The following is a 21,779-nucleotide window of genomic DNA, read 5'->3' as shown; positions in this document are numbered from 1 at the left end:
ACCACACAGCCCGCACACGGTCACAGGTGATTGGCAGCAGCCAGTGACTGCTGTTAACCTGCATCCATGGCAGCGTGTGCGGGCTGTGAGATCAGGAGTTCAGCTGACTCCATTGCTGGCCGATCAATTCTGTGTCCCACTGCATCCATCGCAAGTAGAAGGATCCGGTAAAATAACAATTGTGGTTGCATGCGTTGCACATTCAATCCACAGGATCTGGTCATATGCGGTTTGTGTTTTTTGCCTACAGGCAAGAAAACGATGATGTGAAAGTAGCCTTACAGATAAGTTATGGCTCCAAACAGATACACAGATGGATCAATTACCTGGTTCCTTATGAATAGTCCTGGTGCTGGGTTGCACAGGGTATTTGCTTTGGAGCCACAGGTTTTCCTGGGACTCCTCACATGTGTATCACCCATGGCCACCCAGAGAAGAACACTCCCAAAATGTCCGTTCTCATACTTAAGAACCTCCCATGTCCCATCCCACCTTGTGACCTAAGACTGGGCTGAACATGGACTGTGCTTCTAGTTTCCATAAAGTTATACATTGGCAGTTTTCCCCATATCTCTGCCCCCAAGTGTCCCACGTGGAAGATATGACCATCATTTTCCTAGTTATGATTTGATCTATCCATAGTTATGAAACATGATAGGTCTGGGGGCTTCCCTCGGGGAGTTATTAAGTTTGGGCTGATTGGCACATTACACTATTAATAGGAAATTTGTGACATGTCTCGTCGTCGTCAAGCAAGAAATATACCTGCTCTATATGTGGGAGTGAAACGCTTCCCCATAATGTAACTCTTAGATGGGAGCCATCCCGACTGTAATAATGTCTTTGAAGCTTCTTGTAAAACCTGAAGTTGCCTGTCCATATCCTGAGCTGAATGCCCTGGTCAACTGGGGTCTTGCTGGGGGCCAGAGCTTCTTCCTTAACCCCTTTACGACCGCCGATACGCCTTTTAACGGCGGCATATTAGGGTACTTTTTCCGATCCGCCGCTTTTTAACGGCGGTCGGAAAAAAGGGTCTAGCGCCCCCCAGAGTCGGAAAATTTCCGGGGTCTCAGCTGCCGGGGGTAGCTGAGACCCTGGAGATTACGGTTCAGGCCGTTTTTTTCATTTAAAGGTACGGTGATCGCCGTTACTAACCGAATAACGGCAAGCATGTACCTGCAAAATGAAATGCCGGTTTTTAATGCATTTTAATGGTTTCTCTCACATTTGACGTGATCTAACAGTCAAATGTGAGAGAACGATCCTTGTCCGATCCCTCTCGGTCCCCCCCCGGTACCTGGGTCTCGTTACCGAGTTCCCACGGCATTCCCCCGGCCCCCCTCCTTCTCGTGTCCGTGTAAAATAGCGGGCGCATGCGCAGTTCGACCGCCAAAGTCTGCCGCTTTCCACCTAGCAACGTCAGGAATTAATTTCATTGGTTCCTGACATTTGAACACTGTGTTAGACCCTATCACAGTGATCAAATACCCCAAATATTTTGGAAATGGCAGCATTTGGGTCTGCCTCCCTCTTCTCTCCCTTGTAGTTGATCTGGGAGAGAAGAGAGAGAGAGACTACATTTGCTGCCTTTTCTGTCAGAAAAAAAAACACCAATTTTTATTATAAATCAGTCATCCTCATCCCCAATATCCTCACCCAAAATATCCCCCCCCCCAAATATCCTCATCACCTCCGTCAGAATCCCCCCTTAGTTAGAATTTTTATTTTAGATTTTTTTTTTTCTTATATCAGGGTTAGATCAGGGTTAGCATCAGGGTTAGGATCAGGGTTAGGATCAGGGTTAGGATCAGGGTTAGGGTTAAAAAAATCTAAAAAAAAAATTTTCAAAAAATTTTCAAAAAAAAAAAAAATTTGTAGTAATTTTTTTTCTTTTTTTTGCTAGGCAGTGAAAAATACTGTAATGGCGCGGAGAACATTTACCGCCGAGCAGGCATACATGCTTCTTGCCTCCGGCAGTTCAGGCTCGGATACAGAGTCTGCCTCTGAAATCGAGCGATTTTCGGATGGTGACGACTCGGCTTCCTCCTCGGGATCCGACAGCCCGATGGTAGCGGAGTCAGTTGTCACTGCTGAAACGTCAGAGGCAGGTCCAAGTAGTGCCCTTCCCCGGCCACTATGGTATCCTGACCCGTCCTTCTCCCCTCAAATTCCTCCATTTGTAGCAACCCCCGGTATAAATGTAAATGTCACAAATTTTACCCCATTAGATTTTTTCCAAATTTATGTTACCCTAGAAGTCCTCCAATTATTTGTCCACCAAACCAATTTATATGCCCGTCAATATATATCCCAAAATCCTACCTCCATCCATTCCCGCTCCTGGATCCCCACAAATGTCCCGGAACTTAAAAAATTTTTGGGCATAACTTTTAACATGGGGTTAGTGAAAAAATCTACACTCCGCTCGTACTGGGCAACAAAAACAGTGCACAGCACCCCTGTGTTTGCAGCCATCATGACCCGATCCCGATATGAGACCCTTTTGCGATTCCTGCACTTTAACGATAATTCCCAAGCCCTCCAAAGAAATGACCCAAACTATGACCGACTTTAAAAAATTGAGACCCCTAATATCCCTTCTAAAAACTACCTTCCTAAATTCGTATACCCCTGACAAAAATGTTTCTATAGACGAGTCCCTTATGAGCTATAAGGGCCGTCTGTCTTTCCGCCAATTTATCCCCTCCAAGCGTGCCAAATATGGTATAAAATTATACAAAATGTGCGAAAGCACAACCGGTTACACGTGTACCTTTCTCATTTACGAAGGGAGGGATCGCCAAATCAACCCCCCAAACTGCCCCCAGGCAATTGGCATCCCTGGCAAAATTGTTTGGGAGCTAATGACCCCCTTCCTTGAGAAAGGCTATCACGTGTATACCGATAATTACTATACCAGTGTCCCCCTTTCTAAATCCCTCCACGCTGCAAACACAGGGGCCTGTGGAACAATCAGAAAAGAAGGGAATTTTGTTACTTACCGTAAATTCCTTTTCTTCTAGCTCCTATTGGGAGACCCAGACGATTGGGTGTATAGCACTGCCTCCGGAGGCCACACAAAGCAATTACACTAAAAAGTGTAAGGCCCCTCCCCTTCTGGCTATACACCCCCAGTGGGATCACTGGCTCACCAGTTTTAGTGCAAAAGCAAGAAGGAGGAAAGCCAATAACTGGTTTAAACAAATTCACTCCGAAGTAACGTCGGAGAACTGAAAACCATTCAACATGAACAACATGTGTACCCGAAAAACAACCAAAAATCCCGAAGGACAACAGGGCGGGTGCTGGGTCTCCCAATAGGAGCTAGAAGAAAAGGAATTTACGGTAAGTAACAAAATTCCCTTCTTCTTCGGCGCTCCATTGGGAGACCCAGACGATTGGGACGTCCAAAAGCTGTCCCTGGGTGGGTAAAGAATACCTCATGTTAGAGCTGCGAAGACAGCCCTCCCCTACGGGGAGGCAACTGCCGCCTGCAGGACTCTTCTACCTAGGCTGGCGTCCGCCGAAGCATAGGTATGCACCTGATAATGTTTGGTGAAAGTGTGCAGACTCGACCAGGTAGCTGCCTGGCACACCTGTTGAGCCGTAGCCTGGTGTCGTAATGCCCAGGACGCACCCACGGCTCTGGTAGAATGGGCTTTCAGCCCTGATGGAACCGGAAGCCCAGCAGAACGGTAGGCTTCAAGAATTGGTTCTTTGATCCATCGAGCCAGGGTGGCCTTAGAAGCCTGCGACCCTTTGCGCTTACCAGCGACAAGGACAAAGAGTGCATCCGAACGGCGCAGGGGCGCCGTGCGGGAAATGTAGATTCTGAGTGCTCTCACCAGATCTAACAAATGTAAATCCTTCTCATACCGATGAACTGCATGAGGACAAAAAGAAGGCAAAGAGATATCCTGATTAAGATGAAAAGAGGATACCACCTTCGGGAGAAACTCCTGAATGGGACGCAGCACTACCTTGTCCTGGTGGAAGACCAGGAAGGGAGCCTTGGATGACAGCGCTGCTAGCTCAGACACTCTCCGAAGAGATGTGATCGCTACCAGAAAAGCCACTTTCTGTGATAGTCTAGAAAGTGAAACCTCCCTCAGAGGCTCGAAGGGCGGCTTCTGGAGGGCAACTAGTACCCTGTTCAGATCCCATGGATCTAACGGCCGCTTGTACGGGGGTACGATATGACAAACCCCCTGCAGGAACGTGCGTACCTTGGAAAGTCGTGCTAGACGCTTCTGAAAAAAGACGGATAGCGCCGAGACTTGCCCTTTAAGGGAGCCGAGCGACAAACCTTTTTCTAACCCAGATTGTAGGAAAGAAAGAAAGGTAGGCAATGCAAATGGCCAGGGAGACACTCCCTGAGCAGAGCACCAGGATAAGAATATCCTCCACGTTCTGTGGTAGATCTTAGCGGACGTGGGCTTCCTAGCCTGTCTCATGGTGGCAACGACCCCTTGGGATAATCCTGAAGACGCTAGGATCCAGGACTCAATGGCCACACAGTCAGGTTCAGGGCCGCAGAATTCCGATGGAAAAACGGCCCTTGGGACAGCAAGTCTGGTCGGTCTGGTAGTGCCCATGGTTGGCCGACCGTGAGATGCCACAGATCCGGATACCACGCCCTCCTTGGCCAGTCTGGGGCGACGAGTATGACTCGGCTGCAGTCGGATCTGATCTTGCGTAGTACTCTGGGCAAGAGTGCCAGAGGTGGAAACACATAAGGGAGCCGGAACTGCGACCAGTCTTGCACTAAGGCGTCTGCCGCCAGAGCTCTGTGATCGCGAGACCGTGCCATGAAGGTTGGGACCTTGTTGTTGTGCCGGGACGCCATTAGGTCGACGTCCGGCCTTCCCCAGCGGCGACAGATTTCCTGAAACACGTCCGGGTGAAGGGACCATTCCCCTGCGTCCATGCCCTGGCGACTGAGGAAGTCTGCTTCCCAGTTTTCTACGCCGGGGATGTGAACTGCGGATATGGTGGAGGCCGTGGCTTCCACCCACATCAGAATCCGCCGGACTTCTTGGAAGGCTTGCCGACTGCGTGTCCCCCCTTGGTGGTTGATGTATGCCACCGCTGTGGAGTTGTCCGACTGAATTCGGATCTGCCTTCCTTCCAGCCACTGCTGGAAGGCTAGTAGGGCAAGATACACTGCTCTGATTTCCAGAACATTGATCTGAAGGGTGGACTCCTGCTGGGTCCACGTACCCTGAGCCCTGTGGTGGAGAAAAACTGCTCCCCACCCTGACAGACTCGCGTCTGTCGTGACCACCGCCCAGGACGGTGGTAGGAAGGATCTTCCCTGTGATAATGAGGTGGGAAGAAGCCACCACTGCAGAGAGTCCTTGGCCGTCTGGGAAAGGAAGACTTTCCTGTCCAGGGATGTTGACTTCCCGTCCCATTGGCGGAGAATGTCCCATTGAAGTGGGCGCAGATGAAACTGCGCAAACGGAACCGCCTCCATTGCCGCCACCATCTTCCCGAGGAAGTGCATGAGGCGTCTTAAGGAGTGCGACTGACTTTGAAGGAGAGCCTGCACCCCAGTCTGTAGTGACCGCTGCTTGTCCAGCGGAAGCTTCACTATCGCTGAGAGAGTATGAAACTCCATGCCAAGATACGTCAGTGATTGGGTCGGTAACAGAGTTGACTTTGAGAAGTTGATGATCCACCCGAACGTCTGGAGAGTCTCCAGTGCAACATTCAGGCTGAGTTGGCATGCCTCCTGAGAGGGTGCCTTGACAAGTAGATCGTCCAAGTAAGGGATCACAGCGTGTCCCTGAGAGTGCAAGACTGCTACCACTGCCGCCATGACCTTGGTGAACACCCGTGGGGCTGTCGCCAGACCAAATGGCAGAGCTACGAACTGAAGATGGTCGTCTCCTATCACGAAGCGTAGAAAGCGTTGGTGCTCTGTAGCAATCGGCACGTGGAGATAAGCATCTTTGATGTCTATTGATGCTAGGAAATCTCCTTGAGACATTGAGGCAATGACTGAGCGGAGGGATTCCATCCGGAACCGCCTGGCGTTCACATGCTTGTTGAGCAGTTTTAGGTCCAGAACAGGACGGAATGAGCCGTCCTTTTTTGGCAACACAAAGAGATTGGAGTAAAAACCTTGTCCTTGTTCCCGAAGAGGAACAGGGACCACCACTCCTTCTGCTCTTAGAGAATGCACCACCTGCAGAAGGGCATCTGCTCGGTCGGGATGTGGGGAAGTTCTGAAGAACCGAGGCGGAGGACGAGAACTGAACTCTATCCTGTACCCGTGAGACAAAATGTCTGTTACCCACCGGTCTTTGACCTGTGGCAGCCAAATGTCGCAAAAGCGGGAGAGCCTGCCACCGACCGAGGATGCGGAGGGAGGCGGCCGAAAGTCATGAGGCAGCCGCCTTGGAAGCGGTACCTCCGGCTGCTTTCTTGGGGCGTGAGTGAGTCCGCCAGGAAGCAGAGCTCCTTTGCTCCTTCTGAGTCCCTTTGGACGAGGAGAATTGGGGCTTGCCCGAGCCTCGAAAGGACCGAAACTTTGACTGCCACTTCCTCTGTTGAGGTTTGCTTGATCTGGGCTGGGGTAAGGAAGAGTCCTTACCTTTGGACTGTTTAATGATTTCCGCCAATTGCTCACCAAACAGTCTGTCTCCAGATAATGGCAAGCTGGTTAAACATTTTTTAGAAGCAGAATCTGCTTTCCATTCTTTTAACCACAAGGCTCTGCGCAAAACTACAGAGTTGGCGGATGCCATTGAGGTACGGCTCGTAGAGTCTAGTACCGCATTGATAGCGTAGGTCGCAAACGCAGTCATTTGCGTAGTCAAGGACGTCACTTGCGGCACTGCTGGACTTAAGAAAGAGTCCACCTGTGCCAGACCAGCTGAAATAGCTTGGAGCGCCCACACGGCCGCAAATGCTGGAGCAAACGACGCGCCAATAGCTTCATAGACAGATTTCAACCAAAGGTCCATCTGTCTGTCATTGGCATCTTTAAGAGAAGCCCCATCCTCCACTGCAACTATGGATCTAGCTGCAAGCCTGGATATTGGAGGGTCCACTTTTGGACACTGGGTCCAGCGTTTGACCACATCAGGGGGAAAGGGATAACGTGTATCCTTCAGACGTTTGGAAAAACGCTTGTCCGGATAAGCATGGTGTTTCTGGATTGATTCTCTGAAGTCAGAGTGGTCCAGAAAAGTACTCAATTTACGCTTGGGATACAGGAAATGGAATTTCTCCTGCTGGGCAGCTGCCTCCTCTGCTGAAGGGGCTGGGGGAGAAATATCCAACAGCCTATTGATGGCCGCTATAAGGTCATTTACCATGGCGTCACCATCTGGCGTATCCAAATTGAGTGCGGTGTCAGGACCAGACTCCTGATCACCCACCTCTGTCTCATCATATAGAGACCCTTCTCGCTGAGACCCTGACCCGCGTGATGACGTAGAGGGTCTCTCCCAGCGAGCTCGCTTAGGTGGCCTGGGACTGTCATCAGAGTCAGAGCCCTCAGCCTGTGATGCCTGGGACCCCCTTGAAGTACGGATTAGTTCCAACTGAGGGGGACCGGAGAACATAGACACAGCAGTGTCCATGGTCTGCGCAACTGGCCTGGCCTGCAAGGTTTCCAGGATTTTTGTCATAGTCACAGACATTTTATCAGCAAAGACTGCAAATTCTGTCCCCGTCACCGGGGCAGGGTTCACAGGCGTCTCTGCCTGAGCTACCACCACCATAGGCTCTGGCTGACGAAGTGCCACTGGGACTGAACATTGCACACAATGAGAGTCGTTGGAGCCTGCTGGTAGATTAGCCCCACATGCTGTACAAGCAGTGAATACAGCCCGTGCCTTGGCACCCTTGCGTTTTGTGGATGACATGTTGCTGTCTCCTCAGAGCAATATAGGGGTATACAGCCAAGAAGCGACCGTACAGTGCAGTATATATATATATATATATATCTGGTACAGGAAAAAGTACACCAATACAACACTGTGGCACTAGTGGGGCCAGCACTAATGTGCTGCTTACCGCCCGCTAAACGCGGGTGTGTGGTCGCCAGAAATCCCTGGTCTGGGTCTCCCAGAGCCTGTGTCCGTCCTCCAGCCAGACTGCATGCAGGAATGGCTGCCGGCGTCCTGTGGAGGGGGGGGCGGGCCCTGGGCGTGCTCAGACCAAAAGCGGGAAACCTGCGCCCCACTGTGCCTAGTGAGAGGGCTGGAGCATGTAAATAAGGCTCCAGCCCTCGGCGCTGACGATTGCACAGCGTCTGTCCCCTTCCCTGATTGACAGGGAGGGGGCGGGAACGAAGCGGAGCTAGGCCGCAAAAGCCGGGGACTAAATTTATAAGCGCCGCCGCCGTAAAAGCGCGGTCGGTGCTAAGTCCCCGGCGCACTACAAGTCCCAGCCGCGCCGCCGCTCCGAGAGTGGCCGGCGCGGTAGTTCCCAGCACATGAAGTCACACAGCTAAGCTGCTGTGACTCAAACCCCAGCGTGCAGCGTTACTGTCCCCGGCGCACTAACACACCCAGCAAGTCTGGCGTGTGCGTGCCTGTCTGTACGGGGACACAGAGTACCTGAAAGTTGCAGGGCCTTGTCCCTGAACGGTACCCAGCTCCGTATCCAGCAGGTTCACTGGGTCTGTGGATGGAGCCCGGCCTCAGGGCTTGGGGGCCGGTAAGATCCCACTTCCTCAGAGCCCCTCAGGGGGATGGGGAAGGAAAACAGCATGTGGGCTCCAGCCTCTGTACCCGCAATGGGTACCTCAACCTTACAAACCACAAGTGGGGTAAGAAGGGAGCATGCTGGGGGCCCTAGTATGGGCCCTCTTTTCTTCCATCCGACATAGTCAGCAGCTACTGCTGACTAAACAGTGGAGCTATGCGTGGATGTCTGACCTCCTTCGCACAAAGCAGAAAACTGGTGAGCCAGTGATCCCACTGGGGGTGTATAGCCAGAAGGGGAGGGGCCTTACACTTTTTAGTGTAATTGCTTTGTGTGGCCTCCGGAGGCAGTGCTATACACCCAATTGTCTGGGTCTCCCAATGGAGCGCCGAAGAAAACAGAGTTGGTCTACCCCCACAGTTGGTGTCTAAACGTCTGGAGAAGGGTGCGTCCTCCTCAATGGCAAGTGACCATCTTCTTGCCATAAAATGGAGAGACCGCAAGGACGTTTTCATGCTCACCACATTGCATGCGGACACCACTGTGACGGTCAGGGACAGGGGCGCCACCAGTGACAAACAGAAGCCGCTCTGTGTCGCAGACTACAATAAGTTCATGGGAGGTGTAGATTTGTCTGACCAGGTGCTTCAGCCTTATCTAGTGAAGCGGAAAACCAAAACCTGGTATAAAAAGGTAGCAATCTATCTCCTACAGGTTGCTACCTATAATAGCTTCATCCTCTATAAAAAATCTCAAGGACCGCTCTCTTTCCTCCAATACCAGGAGAAAATTATTGAGAGCCTCCTCTTTAACTCGGAGGCACAGGAGGAAGCCTTCGAGTCAGAGGATGTCCGGAGACTTTCCGAGCGTCATTTCATTCGCCCCATCCCTTCCACTCCCACCCAAAGGTATCCCCAAAAAAGATGCCGTGTTTGTAGAAAGCACGGCACAAGGAGCGATTCCCGGTACTACTGCCCCATGTGCCCCTCCCAACCAGGCCTTTGCATCTCCCCCTGTTTTGAAACCTACCATACATCCCTCAATTATTAATTGGCATAAATAAATTACACCAAACTGTGTGGTAGCAGCTTTTTTTTAATTTTGAAAATACTTTACTTTTATATTTCTGTTCAGTAATTTTTTTTTCTTGGACTAGTAATAAAGAGAAAATTTTCAGCAGTAAAACACATTTTACCTCATTTCACAATTAATTCCAGGACTTTATCATCACATCCCAAACAATTATTCAGACAAAACCCAGTCCACATGCCCACGTCTTTAGACTCCAAAGTGTGGACTCCACTAATGTTCTCAAAGTCTCATCATTTGACAACTTTCCAGGACTTCATTACTCAAACATTTTTTTTACCAATTATTTTAGTTTGACTCATATTACCACTAGGTCTTACTACACAAAACTTTTCTTTGCATTTATCTTGGTATTATGGGCATGATCATTTTATTGGAGGATCCCCTAACAATGATGCTGTGCCATATTCAAACACTATGGGCTTTACTGCAGGGTTCTTGCCGAACCACCTGCATCGAACAATACTTTCAGAATTCTGTAACGAATTGGTCGTTTTGTGCACATAGCGGTTCCTACCTTGGCGGGCAGGAGCCTGTTATGATGTACCATGTCGCTTGGCACATTTGTCCCTCATATAGGGATTGATGGAGCTAAGAAGACATTGTACGACCAGTTATTTGGAAGATAAAGCTGTCCTTCCGGCCCTGCTGGTGTTCTGTCATCTTTGGCACACTCAGGTTTGCCACATAGTGGCTGCCAACTCCTCCACATTTGAACATTTTGCCCTTCCGTCCAATAAAGTTTATTCTTCCTTCTACAACTGTTTTGTTAGCAAGACCAAGTCCAGTAAATGTGTTTTTAGGGGCATGCCGCCCTTTGTGAGTAATAATTCCTGGAAGGATTTTGAGAATATATTCCATGGTGCCCACAATCTGTTTCTGCCAAATTTGCTTTCAAAAATTCAAATATTGCTCCTTTCGTTCCAAGCTCTACCATTTGCCCGTACAGAGGTTTCTCGCCACATGTGGGGTATCGGCGCGCTCATAAGAAAGTGGGTAACAAAGTGTGAGCTCCAATTTTTGGAGCTACCTCTTGAAAAAGTGAGAAAATTGATGCTAAAGCAACATTTTTGGGTAAAATGTTTTTTTTTTTTTCTTCATTCCACATTACTTTAGTTCATGTGAGGCACCTGAAGGGTTAATAAACTTCTTTGATGTGGTTTTGAGTACCTTGAGGGGTGCAGATTTTAGAATGGGGTCACTTTTGGGTATTTTCTGTCACCTAGGACTCTCAAAGTCACTTCAAATGTGATGTGGTCCCTAAAAAAATGGTTTTGTAAATTTTCTTGAAAAAATGGGAAATTGCTGATGAACTTTGACCCCTTATAACTTCCTAACCCCCAAAAATTTTGTTTCAAAAATTGTGATGATGTAAAGTAGACATGTGGGAAATGTTGTTTATTAACTATTTTGTGTGACATAACTCTCTGGTTTATGGGCATAAAAATTAAAAGTTTGAAAATTGCAACATTTTAATTTTTTTTGTCAAATTTCATATTTTTTCACAAAAAAAAATAAAAAATATCATCCTAAATTTACCTCTAACATGAAGCCCAATATGTCACGAAAAAACAATCTCAGAATCACCGGGATCCATTGAAGCGTTCCAGAGTTATAGCCTTATAAAGGGACACTGGTCAAAATTGCAAAAAATGGCCTGGTCATTAAGTACAAAACTGGCTTCGTCCTTAAGGGGTTAATCTTAATCTTAATTGGATTCTGTCACCTTGCCATTTGGGTGACCAGATCTGGGTGATTCCTCCTTGCTGCAAAGGCCTTTCACCTTTGACTGTCATAATCCTCACAATACTTCTCAGAATAATCCTCACAGGCACAATTTATGATTTAGCCCCTGAAAATTAAAATTATTTAGTAATGCATGACGGTTTTATTTGGGTCTTGAACTGCAGCGTTATGTAGGTGTTATGTGGCCGTATTATTTATGGCTCTTTATGGGAGAATTAATCTGCTGCTGTATACGAGTATTATTTAGGACCATCATGTAATGGTATCATCTTGGATCTATATAGCGGGGGAGTGTAGGTTACATTTAATACTGTTTATTCTAATGTCTGTATTGGGCACAGCTCCACTTCATGGTCCGACAACTAAACTAGTGCAACAGAAAATGACCGAGGCGACAATCAGATGGGATCCGCTCAGCCCGCGGGACACAAACGGCTTCATCACTGCGTTTACCATCGTGTATAAGCCTCTTAGTGGACAGGACTCTGGTAAGAAAGCGCATAGAAAGCTACGTGATGGAAATGGCTGCATCACCCTGATGATTTTTTTCCATTTCTAGTCATTACAGTCAATGGTGATATATATGAATATTCGCTGCACTCATTGATGCCAAACACCTTCTACAGCGCCTATGTTATAGCGAGCACCAGCGCCGGGAACGCAAGCGGAAACCACCTCCATTTCCGCACTCTGGCAGACGGTAAATCAGGTTATTATATTCACCTACTTCTTATATAATAGAATTTATTTTTTTTTTGTGCGCGGATTAATCTCGTCATCAGTTTTTCTGATAGAAACCTCCAAATCCCCCACATTGACACAAAAAGAATTAATAAAATCCTCCAATCCTCCTACCGGCGGCCACCACTAGAGGGAGCTCAGGCGCTTACTGCAGACAGTTTATACATAGAGCTCAGAGCTCCCTCTAGTGGTGATTACAAGTAGTAGTAAGATTTTTTATTCGTTGCCTCCTTTCAGGGGTGTTCCAGGATTTATTTTTTTTGACTACGTAAAAGTAAAGTGTGATTATCTTTCTTTTCAAAATTTGCGCCAAAAATGTATATATATTTTTTTTAGAACTTTAAAAAAAAAAACCTTTGTCGATGTAACGGTTGTATTTATTGGTGCCGGTTTGTGGTACATGGAACTGTTTAATCGCTTTTGATCTTATCTTTTTGACTGAAAAATAGCAATTTTGTCTTTTTATTTTTTTCTACAAAATGTATCTAATATTCTCATAGGTCAGATCTTTACTGGAATTAAATGATTTAATTTTTTGTACATTTTTACGTTGTCTTTTATCCAGGCAGCGAGTATCTAGGGACGCTGGTGGGAATATTGGGCACCTGTCTGCTGCTGCTATTGATCCTTGCCATCGGATATAAACACAAAAAAGAAAAGTAAGTGACCCCCCCCCCAGATAATCATCTTGTATGTTTCCTTTCTTTGTGGCTCCATTGGGAGACCCAGACAATTGGGTGTATAGGCTATGCCTCCGGAGGCCGCACAAAGTATTACACACAAAGTGTAAAGCCCCTCCCCTTCTGCCTATACACCCCCCGTGCTCCCACGGGCTCCTCAGTTTTTTGCTTTGTGCGAAGGAGGTCAGACACGCACGCACAGCTCCACAGATTGGTCAGCAGCAGCTGCTGACTATATCGGATGGAAGAAAAGTGGGCCCATATAGGGCCCCCAGCATGCTCCCTTCTCACCCCACTCTTGTCGGCGGTGTGGTTAAGGTTGAGGTATCCATTGCGGGTACGGAGGCTGGAGCCCACATGCTGTTTTCCTTCCCCATCCCCCTCAGGGCTCTGGGTGAAGTGGGATCCTATCGGTCTCCAGGCACTGAGACCGTGCTTCATCCACAACTCCTGTGGAGCCTGCTGGATAGGAGCCGGGTATCGTTCAGGGACATGGCCCTGCTACTTGGAGGTACTCTGTATCCCTGTGGGGACAGCGCACAGCAACACTCTAGCTTTGCTGGGTGTGCTAGTGCACCGGGGACCACGGCGCTGACCGGGTTAATATGTGCCATTACACACTCAGCGTTGCTGAGTGTGTTTATGTATAGGGACTGCCGCACTGACCGCCGCGGCCATGGAAACACTGCGGCGCGGCTGGGACTTATAGTGCGCCGGGGACTTTCACGCCGGCCGCGCTTTTACGGCGGCCGCGTTTATTACTAGAGTCCCCGGCTTTTTTGCGGCCTAGTTTCCTTTCCTCCCGCCCACAGCCCTGACAGGCAGGGGAAGGGCGGGACGCTGCACAGAACGAGCAGCACTGAGGGCTGGAGCATGCTTTGCATACTCCACCCCTCTCACTGTGCACAGTGCGGGCAAAAGTTCCCGCACTTTCTGGGGCACGCCCACGGCTCCCTCCTCTCCTCAGGACGCCGGCAGCCATTCCTGTCAGCTCCTTAGACGCTGCAGAGGGGGACAAAGTCTGGGAGACCCAGGCAGGGACTCTGGTGGCCTCACAACCGCTTTAAGCGGGTGGTAAGCAGCACCTGTGGTGCTAGCCCCATTGTGCAGTAGTGTAACATTATATGTTTATGGTATATATATTTTACACTGTATGGTGCACAGTTGATTTCTGGCTATATACCCTATTGTGTTGCTCAGGGAAGATAATAGCATGGCGCCCACGAAAGGCAGGGGTGCCAAAACACAGGCTTTTTATGCTGCCTGCGCCGCATGTACGACCCCGCTACCGGCAGGTTCCACTGACCCTCATTGTGTGCACTGTTCGGCCCCTGTGGCACTTACTCAGCCAGAGCCTCTGCTAAGAGGGGCCCAGGGGGAGCCACCTGCTGACACTGTCCAGGTGACGGGGACGGAGTTTGCAAAACTCTCTGAGACTATGGCTAAGATACTAGAAGCCTTGCAGTCCAGGCCGGTATCTCAGCACAGGGACTCTGTTGAATCTTTGTCCCCTGGCCCACCTCAGTTGGACCAACAATGTCCTCCCGGGGTGTCTCATGGATCCCAGGCTGAGGGTTCTGACACAGACCCCAGCCCCAGGCCGACTAAGCGAGCTCGCTTAGAATTTCCCTCGACATCATCATATTATGCAGGGTCTCAGAGGGGGGAATCTCTGGTTGATGAAGCGGAGACAGTTGATCAGGATTCTGATCCTGAGGCCGCTCTCAATCTTGATACTCCTGACGGGGACGCCATAGTGAAGATCTTATTGCGTCCATCAATCTAATGCTGGATATTTCTCCCTCAGCTCCTCCGGCGGAGGAGTCGGCTTCTCAGCAGGAGAAATTCCGTTTCAGGTTTCCCAAGCGTACACCGAGTATGTTTCTGGACCACTCTGATTTCAGAGAGGCAGTCCAGAATCACCATGCTTGTCCTGATAAGCGTTTTTCTAAGCGCCTTAAGGATACACGTTATCCCTTTCCCCCTGACGTGGTCAAAAGTTGGGCTCAGTGTCCCAAAGTGGATCCTCCAATCTCCAGACTGGCAGCTAGATCCATACTGGCAGTGGAAGATGGGGCGTCACTCAAAGATGCCACTGACAGGCAGATGGAGCTCTGGTTGAAATCCATCTATGAAGCTATCGGCGCTTCTTTTGCCCCAGCATTCGCAGCCGTATGGGCGCTACAAGCTATCTCAGCAGGTCAAGCGCAAATTGACGCAGCCACACGCACGTCCGCGCCACAGGTGGCGTCCATAACCACTCAGACGTCGGCATTTGCGTCTTACGCTATTAATGCTGTCCTGGACTCTGCGAGCCGTACGGCGGTTGCAGCCGCCAATTCGGTGGTACTACGCAGGGCCTTGTGGCTACGGGAATGGAAGGCAGATGCTGCTTCCAAAAAGCGCTTAACCAGTTTGCCAATTTCTGGCGACCGATTGTTTGGCGAGCGTTTGGATGAAATCATCAAACAATCCAAGGGAAAGGATACATCCTTACCCCAGCCCAAACCGAACATACCCCAACAGAGGAGGGGGCAGTCGAGGTTTCGGTCCTTTCGGGGCGCTGGCAGGTCCCAAGTCTCCTCGTCCAAAAGGCCTCAGAAAGATCAAAGGAACTCTGATGCATGGCGGTCTAAGTCACGTCCTAAAAAGACCACCGGAGGTGCCGCTACCAAAGCGGCCTCCTCATGACTTTCGGCCTCCTCACTCCGCATCCTCGGTCGGTGGCAGGCTCTCCCGCTTTTGCGACACCTGGCTGCCACGGGTAAAAGACCGTTGGGTGAGAGACATTCTGTCTCACGGTTACAAAATAGAGTTCACCTCTCGTCCCCCGACTCGATTCTTCAGGTCATCCCCGCCTCCCGAGCGAGCCGAGGCTCTTCTGCAGGCGCTGGGCACTCTGAAGGCAGAAGGAGTGGTGGTCCCTGTTCCTCTTCAGCAACAGGGCCACGGTTTTTACTCCAACTTGTTTGTGGTCCCAAAGAAGGACGGGTCTTTCCGTCCTGTCCTGGACCTGAAACTTCTCAACAAACACGTAAAGACCAGGCGGTTCCGGATGGAATCCCTCCGCTCCGTCATCGCCTCAATGTCCCAAGGAGATTTCCTTGCATCGATCGATATCAAAGATGCTTATCTCCACGTACCGATTGCTCCAGAGCACCAGCGCTTCTTGCGCTTCGCCATAGAAAACGAACACCTGCAGTTCGTGGCACTGCCGTTCGGCTTGGCAACAGCCCCACGGGTTTTCACCAAGGTTATGGCTACTGTAGTAGCGGTCCTCCACTCTCAGGGTCACTCGGTGATCCCGTACTTGGACGATCTGTTGATCAAGGCACCCTCTCAAGAGGCATGCCAACACAGCCTCGACGCTACCCCGGAGACTCTCCAGAGTTTCGGGTGGATCATCAATTTTCCAAAGTCAAATCTGACACCGGCCCAATCGCTGACATACCTTGGCATGGAGTTTCATACCCTCTCAGCGATAGTGAAGCTTCCGCTGATCAAGCAGCGGTCACTACAGAAAGAGGTACAATCTCTCCTTCAAGGCCAGTCACACCCCTTGAGGCGCCTCATGCACTTCCTGGGGAAGATGGTGGCAGCAATGGAGGCAGTCCCTTTCGCGCAGTTTCACCTGCGTCCTCTTCAATGGGACATCCTACGCAAATGGGACAGGAAGCCGACGTCCCTCGACAGGAACGTCTCCCTCGCTCAGGCGACCAAAGCTTCCCTTCGGTGGTGGCTTCTTTCCACTTCATTATCGAAGGGGAAATCCTTCCTACCCCCATCCTGGGAGGTGGTCACGACGGACGCGAGTCTGTCAGGGTGGGGAGCGGTTTTTCTCCACCACAGGGCTCAGGGTACGTGGACCCAGCAAGAGTCCTCGCTTCAGATCAATGTTCTGGAAATACGGGCAGTGTATCTTGCCCTGAAAGCGTTCCAGCAGTGGCTGGAAGGCAAGCAGATCCGAATTCAGTCGGACAATTCCACAGCGGTGGCATACATCAACCACCAAGGCGGCACACACAGTCGGCAAGCCTTCCAGGAAGTCCGGCGGATTTTGATGTGGGTGGAAGCCACGGCCTCCACCATCTCTGCAGTTCACATCCCAGGCGTGGAAAACTGGGAAGCAGATTATCTCAGTCGCCAGGGCATGGACGCAGGGGAATGGTCCCTTCACCCGGACGTGTTTCAGGAGATCTGTTGCCGCTGGGGGGTGCCGGATGTCGACCTCATGGCGTCCCGGCACAACAACAAGGTACCGACGTTCATGGCACGGTCTCAAGATCCCAGAGCTCTGGCGGCAGACGCCTTAGTTCAGGATTGGTCGCAGTTTCAGCTCCCTTATGTGTTTCCTCCGTTGGCACTGTTGCCCAGAGTGTTACGCAAGATCAGGGCCGACTGCCGCCGCGTCATCCTCGTCGCTCCAGACTGGCCGAGGCGGTCGTGGTACCCGGATCTGTGGCATCTCACGGTCGGCCAACCGTGGGCACTACCAGACCGACCAGACTTGCTATCTCAAGGGCCGTTTTTCCATCTGAATTCTGCGGCCCTCAACCTGACTGTGTGGCCATTGAGTCTTCAGGGTTATCTCAAGACGTCATTGCCACTATGAGACAGGCTAGGAAACCAACGTCCGCCAAGATCTACCACAGGACGTGGAAAATTTTCCTGTCGTGGTGCTCTGCTCAGGGTTTTTCTCCCTGGCCTTTTGCCTTGCCCACTTTTCTGTCCTTCCTTCAATCTGGACTGGAAAAGGGTTTGTCGCTCGGCTCCCTTAAGGGACAAGTCTCAGCGCTCTCTGTGTTTTTCCAGAAGCGCCTAGCCAGACTTCCACAGGTACGCACGTTCCTGCAGGGGGTTTGTCACATCGTTCCTCCTTACAAGCGGCCGTTAGAACCCTGGGATCTGAACAGGGTGCTGATGGTTCTTCAGAAACCACCATTCGAGCCAATGAGAGATATTTCTCTCTCACGCCTTTCGCAGAAAGTGGTTTTTCTAGTAGCAGTCACTTCACTTCGGAGAGTGTCTGAGCTAGCAGCGCTGTCATGCAAAGCCCCTTTCCTGGTGTTTCACCAAGACAAGGTGGTTCTGCGTCCGGTTCCGGAATTTCTCCCTAAAGTGGTATCCCCCTTTCATCTCAATCAGGATATCTCCTTTCCTTCTTTTTGTCCTCATCCGGTTCACCAATGTGAAAAGGATTTGCACTTGTTAGATCTGGTGAGAGCACTCAGGCTCTACATTTCTCGGACGGCGCCCCTGCGCCGCTCGGATGCACTCTTTGTCCTTGTCGCTGGCCAGCGTAAAGGGTCACAGGCTTCCAAATCAACCCTGGCTCGGTGGATCAAGGAACCAATTCTCGAAGCTTACCGTTCTGCTGGGCTTCCGGTTCCCTCAGGGCTGAAGGCCCATTCTACCAGAGCCGTGGGTGCGTCCTGGGCTTTGAGGCACCAGGCTACGGCTCAGCAGGTGTGTCAGGCGGCTACCTGGTCGAGCCTGCACACTTTCACGAAACACTATCAGGTGCATACCTATGCTTCGGCGGATGCCAGCCTAGGTAGACGAGTCCTTCAGGCGGCGGTTGCCCACCTGTAGGAAGAGGCCGTTTTACGGCTCTATCACGAGGTATTATTTTACCCACCCAGGGACTGCTTTTGGACGTCCCAATTGTCTGGGTCTCCCAATGGAGCGACAAAGAAGAAGGGAATTTTGTTTACTTACCGTAAATTCCTTTTCTTCTAGCTCCAATTGGGAGACCCAGCACCCGCCCCTGTTTTTTTGTGTGTACACATGTTGTTCATGTTGAATGGTTTCAGTTCTCCGATATTCCTTCGGATTGATTTTACTTTAAACCAGTTTATAATTCTTTTCCTCCTTCTTGCTTTTGCACCAAAACTGAGGAGCCCGTGGGAGCACGGGGGGTGTATAGGCAGAAGGGGAGGGGCTTTACACTTTTAGTGTAATACTTTGTGCGGCCTCCGGAGGCATAGCCTATACACCCAATTGTCTGGGTCTCCCAATTGGAGCTAGAAGAAAAGGAATTTACGGTAAGTAAACAAAATTCCCTTCTTACGGTATGCAGCATCATGTTATATTTCAGTTTAGTCCTCTTTTTTTTTTTTTGGGCCCCTTGTTTCCCCCTAACATTGAACTTTGATGTGGTCATAACTCATCTGACAGGAGCTGAGAAAATCACAGATTAAACTCTCCCATCAAAATAAGCTCACTGACAGATTCTCAGTTACATCACCTCCACAGCTAGCAATAGAGGATGCAGCACAGAGGCTATAGAAACCAAACAATGCAATCCAATTAAAAATATATATATTTTTAGCTAAAAATAGATGTATACGGTAAAAAAAAAATGCCTCCAAAGGTAGATTTTAGTGTATATGGAAGGCTCCTTGGACATATGGAAAAAAAAAACCCAACAAAAAACCCCATGACTTCTGATCTGCAAGGAATTCCATATTTATATTCTTCGAAATGTCTGTGATGGGGTTTAGCATGCGACATCTCATCCTTTTATATTACAGGATCAAAAATTTGTTATGGCCGAATGTCCCCGATCCGTCTCTCAGCAGCATCCACAACTGGCCGTCACACCTGCTGCAGGTATTTCTGGGCGTTTTGTCCTTTGTTGGGTAGTAATTGTCGCCTACACCTATTTAAAGGGGACGTGACACTTGCCATAAGTATGTAATTTTTTTATTTGGTGTAAATGCCGCTGTTCTCTTGAATCAGACGATGTTTTTCTTTTGTTCCTGCGTCTTTCAGTTCCTGAGATATGGCCTCCTCTTCCCTGTATGCAAATCTAGTCTGGTTGCTCTAATGGGCGTGGTCATCAGGAAGACACACCCACTTAGCTGACAACGCTAGATTTACATACAGGGAAGAAGGGGCCATATTTCAGGAACAGAAAGGCGCAGGAACAAAAGAAAAGCAACACAGGATAGAGGAGAACAGCGGCATTTACCCTAGGTAAAAAATAAATTAAAAAAAAATTATATATATATATATATATATATATATATATAAAATCTCTATATATAATTTATTCATGAAAAGTCCTCGATCAGGTCCTCGTTAAGGAATTTACCCACTAGGAAGCAGGTAAGGATATAAACAGCTACAGAAAGGAAGCTGTATAATCTCTATGTAGTGAGCTTCCACTAGTGGTGGCTGTATAAATCTGTATGTAGTGAGCTCCCTCTAGTGGTGGCTGTATAAATCTGTATGTAGTGAGCTCCCCCTAGTGGTGGCTGTATAAATCTGTATGTAGTGAGCTCCCTCTAGTGGAGGCTGTATAAATCTGTATGTAGTGATCTCCTTCTAGTGGTGACTGTATAAATCTGTATGTAGTGAGCTCCCTCTAGTGGTGGCTGTATAAATCTGTATGTAGTGAGCTTCCTCTAGTGGTGGCTGTATAAATCTGTATGTAGTGAGCTCCCTCTAGTGGTGACTGTATAAATCTGTATGTAGTGCTCTCCTTCTAGTGATGACTGTATAAATCTGTATGTAGTGAGCTCCCTCTAGTGGTGACTGTATAAATCTGTATGTAGTGAGCTCCCTCTAGTGGTGACTGTATAAATCTGTATGTAGTGAGCTCCCTCTAGTGGTGGCTGTATAAATCTGTATGTAGTGAGCTCCCTCTAGTGGTGGCTGTATAAATCAGTATGTAGTGAGCTCCCTCTAGTGGTGGCTGTATAAATCTGTATGTAGTGAGCTCCCTCTAGTGGTGGCTATATAAATCTGTATGTAGTGAGCTCCCTTTAGTGGTGGCTGTATAAATCTGTATGTAGTGAGCTCCCTCTAGTGGTGCCTGTATAAATCTGTATTTAGTGAGCTCCCTCTAGTGGTGACTGTATAAATCTGTATGTAGTGAGTTCCCTCTAGTGGTGACTGTATAAATCTGTATGCAGTGAGCTCCCTCTAGTGGTGGCTGTATAAATCTGTATGCAGTGAGCTCCCTCTAGTGGTGGCTGTATAAATCTGTATGCAGTGAGCTCCCTCTAGTGGTGACTGTATAAATCTGTATGCAGTGAGCTCCCCCTAGTGGTGGTTGGCAGATGCTTCAGTTGTGAAGATATGGTTGGGGGGGGGGGGGGGGGGGGGGGGGGGGGGGGGGGGCTTGGAAGTTAGTGATTGTATTCGCTTCAGATCTTTTGACATATTTTCCAAAATGAAAGGGGTCCTTGGTCCGCGTCTGATCCTGTAGCTCTCGGGTGGTCTCACGGCTTTGTCTTTCCCCCTCCAGACTGTTCAGCTTCTGAATCCCCTGCAGACAGACGGAACCCTGCACTCCGGAGCCCTCCATATTCTGGATGGAGCCTATGTAAATGATGGGAGAGACAGGGAGCTCCTCCTTTCTGACCCGTGGGGGAGCACCGAGGACACGACATCCACAGACGGGTCCTTCACCGTGGTCAATTATGCCGTGACAAAGCCCGACCCGGAATCTGCCGCTTCATGGCCGACGGCAGCTACAAGCTGCTCCTTCCCATCATTACTTGGTGGCCAAACTGCGGCAGCCGAGGAGACTACTCCGGACCTGGAAGCGTTCACCATCGGGGTCAACCCCTACCTGAAAAATTCTGTACGGACCCGAGAGCTGCTGACGAGCATCTCGTAAACTCTCCTGTGCCTGTGAGGAAACCATAAGACCCCAAACCCCCCCCCCCCCCCCCACCCCCCCCCCCCCCCCTCCCCGCTGGAAGAAGAACGGCTGCCATTACTTAAATTCATGTATTCAAAAAAGGTTTAAAACGCTAAGTGGTCATAAATCAGCACAGGATTCAGGCAAAGGGTGTGAGCTCACTGACTGACCCCCAGTTACCTCACTCAGCAGGCGGTTAGCTCGTACCT

General features: G+C 49.6%; 1 protein-coding gene across 1 annotated transcript in view; it reads left to right on the top strand.

The window, feature by feature from the left end:
- Nucleotides 1-21,575, top strand: part of IL31RA (interleukin 31 receptor A) — an 88,078-nt gene extending 66,503 nt beyond the window's left edge. The window contains exons 12-16 of the mRNA XM_075343757.1: nucleotides 11,838-11,984; nucleotides 12,056-12,205; nucleotides 12,803-12,896; nucleotides 19,451-19,529; nucleotides 21,172-21,575. Coding sequence (XP_075199872.1) covers nucleotides 11,838-11,984; nucleotides 12,056-12,205; nucleotides 12,803-12,896; nucleotides 19,451-19,529; nucleotides 21,172-21,546 — 845 coding nt within the window. The 3' untranslated portion in view covers nucleotides 21,547-21,575. The remainder of the gene's footprint in view (nucleotides 1-11,837; nucleotides 11,985-12,055; nucleotides 12,206-12,802; nucleotides 12,897-19,450; nucleotides 19,530-21,171) is intronic.
- The last annotated feature ends 204 nt before the right edge of the window (nucleotides 21,576-21,779 follow it).

Source organism: Anomaloglossus baeobatrachus, chromosome 1, assembly GCF_048569485.1.
Source record: "Anomaloglossus baeobatrachus isolate aAnoBae1 chromosome 1, aAnoBae1.hap1, whole genome shotgun sequence".
Lineage (NCBI taxonomy): Eukaryota > Metazoa > Chordata > Amphibia > Anura > Aromobatidae > Anomaloglossus > Anomaloglossus baeobatrachus.
Note: the sequence above shows the minus strand (reverse complement) of the source record. Positions and strands in the feature narration are given on the sequence as shown.